At 44.6% G+C, this 8290-nt stretch overlaps 1 protein-coding gene across 1 annotated transcript in view; it reads left to right on the plus strand.

Moving 5' to 3' along the window:
- LOC143277896 (sodium/iodide cotransporter-like) overlaps positions 1–7635 on the plus strand; it is a 14406-nt gene extending 6771 nt beyond the window's left edge. The window contains exons 5-10 of the mRNA XM_076582856.1: positions 165–235; positions 2154–2240; positions 3791–3999; positions 4305–4405; positions 4993–5143; positions 7447–7635. Of these exons, the coding sequence (XP_076438971.1) occupies positions 165–235; positions 2154–2240; positions 3791–3999; positions 4305–4405; positions 4993–5143; positions 7447–7513 (686 nt within the window). The 3' untranslated portion in view covers positions 7514–7635. The remainder of the gene's footprint in view (positions 1–164; positions 236–2153; positions 2241–3790; positions 4000–4304; positions 4406–4992; positions 5144–7446) is intronic.
- Positions 7636–8290: the final 655 nt, after the last annotated feature.

The following is an 8290-nucleotide window of genomic DNA, read 5'->3' on the forward strand; positions in this document are numbered from 1 at the left end:
AAGTGGCACTGAATGACCCTTAGGACAGCCCTTATTGTGATTTGGCATGTGGGAGGGAACGAGACAAACAGACACACAGATAGAGATATTGGCAGACAGACAGACGGACAGACAGAGATGACGAATGCTTTGACCCATGTGTTTGTTGCCTTTGTCAAGTACAGTTGTTGTTTACGGAGTGCTCAGCCTGGGTCTGGCCTACCTGATGAAGAACCTACCGGGCCCTGTCACACAGGTATATGTGTTTAGTTTGCCTTGGTTTGTCTCTCTCTCTCTCTCTCTCTCTCTATATATATATATATATATACATACACACACACACACACACACACACACACACACAGAGTAGTAGTAGTAGTAGTAGTATTTTTATGTATTTATCTATTATTTTTTATTTTCATTTATTTTATTTGTTTTTTTGTTGTTGTTGTTTTTGGTTTTTTTTGTTATTCTATTTTGATTTATTTTGATTTTTTTTCCTCAAGGCCTGACTAAGCACGTTGGTTTACGTTGCTGGTCAGGCATCTGCTTGGTAGATGTGGTGTAGCGAATATGGATTTGACCAAACGCAGTGACGCCTTCTTGAGCTACTGATACTGATACTTGGTTTGTCTGTTTTCGTTTTATTTTCCAGTGTAGCAGAGACACGTTGAGCCAGCATTACTTTTTCTCTGCAAAATCTTTTTTTTTTTTTTTTCGTTTTTCTTTTTTTTCTTTTTTTTTCATGGAAAAGCGGACAGTATTGGGAACACAAGCACAATATTCATTCATTTGTATGCTATACGTCCACATCAACAATTACTTACATTTTCAATTGACGTCATTCCAACGGTTGCAAACATCTGTCACATGTACACACAATCAAAGATTCAGACATGCAAAGATTCACAGATATTCAAGTATTTTACCATATGGGGTTTGGACGGACACGAAAACAACTTACTGTTTCAAACACGAATTAAAAAAAATAAAAAATAAGAAAGAAATAAAAACCTCCCAAAACCAGTAATTGTAACAAACTATGTCTACAGTTGAAGAACAAAATGTACCACCTTTTTCCAAACGTATGGAAGAGATCGATTTTTGTCACACAAGACATACATTCATGTCCACTAATATGACGATTTACAGAAGCAAACTGAAGGCACGAAAACACCAGTTCAATAGGTCTGCAAAGATTCTTGTTGACAACGAGTATAAAATATAATTTGATCAATTGTTGACACCAGAGAAAAACAACAACAACAACAACAAAAAAAAACCCAAAAAAACACTTTACGCGGGTACTGCCGGAAGTCGATCACTGCTTTATGCCAGCGTTCGGAGTTTTTGCAACGATTTATCGGAGCTGGAAAGTCGTGATGAAAACAAGCAGAGACTGAAACGTTGATAAATATCTATCATGACAGTAAAACAATGAAATGTCGATCAACGTAGGCTGCTTTTAAAGGCAACCGTTCCATTTTCGCACATAACTTTCGGATCGCCAAACACCCGTTTCAGATTGTGGGAAAGTAAAATTTGGACAGTTTTATGAAAGTAGGTATGCTCGTAATAGCGACCCCCCAACACTCCCCCACAACACCTCAACTCCAGCAAACACCACTCCCCGACAGCGTTTTCGGTTTCGTTATTGCTTTTAAATCAGCAGGAATCGTACTTCAACCACGAAGGCTTTCCCTCTTGTCTTCCAGTGACTGACACTCGGGTATGGAAACGCCACACGCACGCACCGACTCTCACACTTTCTCCCTTCCACCCCAGTTTCTCACTTCACCCACACATATAATCACGTCGAAAAGCCAGGGAATAAATGAGAGCGATATCCCCGAAGAAAGAGAAAATGAAGAAGAAGAAGAAGTTGTTTGTGTGTGTGTGTGTGTGTGTGTGTGTGTGTGTGTGTGTGTGACAGCGAGATAGATAGATAGAGAGAGAGAGAGAGAGAGAGAGAGAAAGAGAGAGAGAGAGAGAGAGAGAGTGTGTGTGTGTGTGTGTGTGTTTGTGACAGCGAGATAGATGGAGAGAAAGAGAGAGAGAGAGAGAGAGAGAGAGTGTGTGTGTGTGTGTGCGTGTGTGTGTACGAGTGTGTGTACGTGTTTGAAAGAAAGGTTTCACAAATTCTACTACATCCTCATCCTTCTGTTTTTCCACAGTTGAATAACAGTGTCGCTGGAGCGCTGGGGAGTCCTGTGCTAGGAGTCTTCTTCCTGTCCGCTGGTTTTCCCAGGTGCAACACATATGTGGGTACCTTCCTATAGCTTATGTGACTGCCTCTGTCTTTCATGGTGATAATGAACATAAAATGTGGGTACCTACCTGTAGAGTGGTGTGTATCTCTCTGTGTCTCCTGGCAGTAATAAACAGAAAATGTGGGCACCTTCCCACCTGTAGCTGATACAGCAGTTCTTGTTTTTCCTGTCAGAAAGACACCTTTCTTTATCTCTTGTCTCTGTGTCCCACAAAGTTCTGAGATCAGTTTAAAAAAAAAAAAAAAAAAAAAAAAAAATGGTGAGGACACATACGTATTCTATCCATCAGCTCACCACCAAAGTGGGTTGTTTTTTTTTTCGGGGGGGTGGGGGGGGGTGGGGGGGAAGGGTTGTCGTAGTGGGTTAAACTGGACCTTCGCCCTATAATTTTGTTTCTGAGAGCACAATAAGACAGGAGTATAAAGAAACAGGAACACCTGGAGTCGGGGACATGTCAACAGGGACACACAGAGAAAGGGACAAGAAGAGACGAGCCAGGGTCATCTAAAGACAGGGGCATGCTTTGAGTCAGGGTCATGGAGAGACATGGACGCGGAGAGAATGATATATAAAACAGAGACACACAAATGTGTGTGTGTGTGTGTGTGTGTGTGTGTGTGTGTGTGTGTGTTCATTGGGTGTGTGTAGACAGTGTTTGGTATCTGTGAGTTGTTCCCCTCTATCATTCATTGACTTGTGAGAAGGCGGGCGAACACAGCTTTTGAGTCCAGACGGAAATTGTCCCCCTTCGTCAGTTACGAAACTCTAGTCTTGTAACCTTCACCTTTCACAGCAGTTTATCTGTCTGATGATTTGCCTCTCTGTCAGTCTGTCTGTTGTCAGAACTTCGAAAAATGTTGCAGGGATATTTTCCTGCTAACTTGTGGAATTGCTGGCCATGGGCCATGATCCAGTCCATTAGGTTTGAGTGACGACCTGGATCGGTATTCATGAATGTTTGTTTAAGAAATGAAGAATTCTTCGACATTGGGAGATAGGTTAGGTAATTCGAGAACTTAAGCTGATCAGCGAAAGGCGTTTTATGCACACCTGAATGCAACAAGTAGGCTACCTGAGGTCAGGAAAGAATTGTGTATGTTGACAGATATTCTATCTTAGCCACGGAACCGAAGTTCTTTGTTGAACACGACACACTCTGGCATGTAATGTTGCCGTGTTTTCTGGATCGTGAGGCAGCAGCAGATAAACTGGACACAGGTTGATACATGATGTGATGTTGTATACATCGTTGCTGAACCACTTCTTAACAAGCTTTGCTTGTTAGATGAAAAAAAATCCCACAAAAAAAACAAAAACAAAAAACAACAAACAAACAAAAAAAAAGAGAAAATTTCTGGTCTTCCAGAGCGTATGTTTCATTTTCATCATCACTACGTATCTAGCTGCGAGCACTTAAAAAAATAATATTTATTGTTGTTGTTGCGACGATCCAGTGGTGAACAGTGTTAAAAAACAGATGTGTGTCAGAAGTGTTTCGTGCAGGTTTATTAAATATGCGAAAGGTCTATGTTTGATTTCAGGGAGCGGCGGGCGGAGTGGTGGTGGGCAGTGCTGTCAGTCTGACAGTCGCTGTAGGGTCCGCACTGTACGGAACCCCCAGACACTCCCTGGCCCCCGGACCTGTGGACCGCTGTGACGTCACCAACACCTCCTGGACACTGCCCGCTCCGTGGAACGTGACTGCGGCGACTTCGGGCGTCATCTCTACCTCCTTTTCTCCAGTTCACAGGTGTGTGTGTGTGCACGCGCGCGCGCGCGCGTATATGTGGGTGTGTTGCGCATGCGTGTGTATGTGGATGTATGCCCGAGTGTGTATATGTGCGTGTGTGTGTGCGTTTGCATATGTGTGTGTGTGAGTGTGTGCGTATGTCTGTGCGCGCTTGTGTGTATCTTCGTGTGTGTGTGTGTGTGTGTGTGTGTGTGTGTGTGTGTGTGTGTGTGTTAATGCATGTGTTTGTGGATGAGTGCCAGGATCAACGTTAAGCCACACATGCGCAAACATTCCAGAGGACACGGCATTATTTATGGTTGCAGCTCCGCCGTCTTCACCTTGTGGGACATCTCCTACCTGTGGTTCTCTGTCATCGGTTTCTGGGCCACTGTCCTGTCCGGCATCGTCATCAGCCTCATCACGGGTAGGCGTGTACCGGTGATGCTCACGTAATCCTGCACTCTTCCAAGGACTTTCGGAATCTTGGTCAATGTGTATCCAGGATATCGCAAGATGGTTAACATAGCATCACAGGAAACACAGTTTAACATGCAAACACACAGTTGAAGATCTGGCTTTGCTGGGCAGGGTACGTCTCCAGATATTCCAATGTATGCAGCCAGATATTACAAAATTAATGTTCTATTGCTCTATTGTTTCTAATTCTTCGTTTTTTGGTTTGTGTGTTGGGGCCGGTAACGTGACCAAACTGACAAACTTTTTCTAATTCATCTTAAAAGCAGGAGGGAAGGAAACAGGATAGCTTTGACGACACTTACCGAAAGAAAAAAGACAGCAAATAGATTTCACACAATTTCAAATGACAAAACTCACCCTCTTTTCTCGGACTTCAACGGCGAACGGGTTGACAGAAGCGGTAGTTACAAGTGTTCTTTTATCCCGACAGAAATCCGAACACACAACCTTGACAGGCAGCACGCCCACTTCTGACATATACACTGGTTCCATTTTTTGCTGTGTGTGTGTGTGTGTGTGTGTGTGTGTGTGCAGGCTGTAAGGAGGAAACAGAGAAGGTGGATCCCAGGTTGATATTCCCGTTTTGCCGGAAGCTGTACGGACTGGCTGAACCTGAAGACACGACAGAGGAGGACAACGCCATTCCTCTTGAGATGAGTGGATTGCGGGAGGCAGAGGGGAACAGGTAGGGGTTTGGGGATAGGGGGGGATGGGGGGGTGAACTCTTCATTTCAGCTTCCTTGCAGAAAAACGGGTTTCCACTATGAAAGTGGTGTCACACTGACGCCCCCCCCAGCCCCCCCCCACACACACACCCTACCCCCCGCCCTGTAGCATGCAACATGATGTTCCACCTATGTCGATCTGACCAAGGCCTTCGATACTGTTAGCAGATATGGCCTTTGGAGAATCATGGCGAAGTGCGGATGTTCCAGAAAGTTCATCACCATCATACGGCAACTACACGATGGGATGCTGGCCCGAGTCCAAGACAACGGAGATACTTCAGAACCATTCCCCGTCTCCAACGGAGTCAAGCAAGGGTGTGTTCTTGCCCCCACCCTGTTCAGTCTTATGTTTTCAGCCATGCTGATAGATGCCTTCAGAGACGCTGCATTGGCACCAGGTACCGCACAGATGGCTCACTCTTCAACCTCAGGAGGCTTCAAGGAAAAACCAAGGTGAGGACAGACACCGTCAACGACTTCTTATTTGCTGATGACTGCGCTCTCAACGCTGCCACCGAAGCTGACATGCAACACAGCCTCGACAAGTTCTCTGCTGCCTGTGACAACTTTGGCCTCACAATCAGCACAAAGAAGACTGAGGTGATGCACCAGCCAGTTCCAGGAAAGCCTTACGTTGAACCAAACATCTTCATCAACGGGCAACGACTGAACGCGCTGGACAAGTTCACATACCTGGGCAGTACACTCTTGCACAGTTGTCATCGACGACGAGGTGAATGCCAGACTCGCTAAAGCCAGCGCTGCCTTCGGCAGACTCCATAAGAACGTTTGGAAAAGGAGAGGCATCACCTTGGAGACGAAGCTCAAAGTATACAATGCCATAGTTCTCACCACACTGCTCTATGGATGTGAATCATGGACGGTCTACAAACGCCACGCCAAAAAGCTGAACCACTTCCACACCACCAGCCTCAGAAAACGTCTCGGCATAAAGTGGCAAGAAAAGATCCCAGACACAGAGGTGCTCACTCGTGCAAACTTGCCCAACATCTACACCATCTTGATGCAGACCCAGCTGCGCTGGGCAGGCCATGTAGATCACATGCCAGACCACCAGCTACCCAAGAAACTGCTGTACGGCGAACTCCAAAATGGCAAGCGCTCCCATGGAGGCCAAAAGAAGCACTTCAAAGACACTCTGAAAGCTTCTCTGAAGGCCTTCAACATCAGCCACGACACGTAGGAGCTGAATGCAATGGACAGACCAAAGTGGCGTTCAGCTGTCCACAAAGGCGCCAAATACTGTGAGGCCAACAGAATTGCTGCAGCAGAGCAACGCAGACAGGCCAGGAAAAGCAGTGCCAGCAAGTCCCCGACAGCCGCCACCATACCCTGTCCACACTGCGTCAGAACCTTCCGGGCGCGGATTGGCCTGACCAGTAATCTGCGCACCCACATAGCCCAGCTCACCTACCCCCAGGATGACTAGATGGTCCTCGTCGATCCCGACGGACGAACCATATATATATATATATATATATATATATATATATATATATATATATATATATATATATATATATATATATATATATATATGTAGAGAGAGAGAGAGAGAGAGAGAGAGATTTTTTTTTAAAGTTGATCCCTACATAATTATACGTCTTTCCGAAATCCTTATTGTCCAAATAATTTTTTTAACAGAACACTGCAGTCAACGAAACCAAAGACCTTTCCAGAATATGTTCATTCATGAGAGGCATCGTGTCAGAGTCGATTAGGCCTTTGACGTCTGATCCATCATGCAGCGGTGATCAGAATTCGAGGCCCCGTTTTGGCATGATGTTGTGTCCATGGAAAAGGCATTTTACTCCCATTTTCCCTCACTCCAGACAGGTATGAATGGGGACCTGACGTCTGTCGAGGAAATTAAAAAAAACTGTGGAAGGAGAGGATTGGGCCCCGCTGAGTCAAACACACAGAGAATGTAAATCCACTGCCCCTCTGGTCGTGAAGGCTAGGGGGCCTTTAATGTTTAACCTCCAGTTTTAGCATTAAGGAATACACTCACCGTTTCGATTCCGTATGTTGCACGACTTTGTGCATATATAGATACGACACACCCTCCTCCTTTCCCTTCGCCTTCCCTCTCCTCTGTTGTGACTTACGTGGAGTTCAGGACAGGGCGTAAAGGGCTCAGCACTGAGTCAGCTTTAGGACTCCATGTTCAAGCCCTACACACGACCCCCGGAACAAATTAGTACATGTAACGCTGTTGATATTGTGTTCTTTTCCACAGTGTCCATGAGTCCAAACTGTACAAAGACAACACAGAAATGGCGCCTTTTATCACCAACCAGAAATAAATATCGTCTGTGTCTGTGCGTGCGGCGGATATCTTCATTGTCTTTGCCTCCTCCCTGACGGAAGAATGAACGGACGGCTGAGCAACTGTGGAATAAAGAACCATCTCTGCTGAATTAGTTGTTTGCCATCAAACATTGATTTTAATGCTTCGACGAGACTTGCTCTTCTATTCTGAAATGTAGGCCTACACACTCAACAACAGAAATACATGCACAGTTAAATCAACGCTCACAAAACGGCATACAATACTGACAAGTAACGTAAAATAACTTGTGAGCGTCCACCCCCTCTTTGCACAAGTGTCACCCTGAAGTTGAGGGTAGGTGTTCACTTGGTACTGTACCTCCTCAGGAGCACAGTCTCCTGCATTGCTTTGTAAAGCAACATAATCCCAGGTAGCAAAATGGATTATCATCACTTCATGATTTTTTTTTATATCAGAGTGAAGGGATGGTCGTTTTCAAGGCAAATATTTCCCTTCTGCACATGTTTTCAATCTAGAATGAAAGAAGATAGAGAAACAAAAGAAAGAGCCATAGGGAAGAGAGCTAGAGAATAGAAAAGAAAGGAAAGACAATAAAAAATGACACAGCAAGAGACAGTCTGACAGGTACAAATATAGAAAACAGATCAAACTATGATATATCTCTCATCTTTAGACATCCTAAGAAACGTGTACAATTTGGAATAAACAAATAGATGCATATACATAAAAAAAAACTTCGTTTTTATAACATGATGTTACACATACTGATTTTGACTAGATGATATAATTG

Source organism: Babylonia areolata, chromosome 2, assembly GCF_041734735.1.
Source record: "Babylonia areolata isolate BAREFJ2019XMU chromosome 2, ASM4173473v1, whole genome shotgun sequence".
In the NCBI taxonomy this organism is placed as follows: domain Eukaryota; kingdom Metazoa; phylum Mollusca; class Gastropoda; order Neogastropoda; family Buccinidae; genus Babylonia; species Babylonia areolata.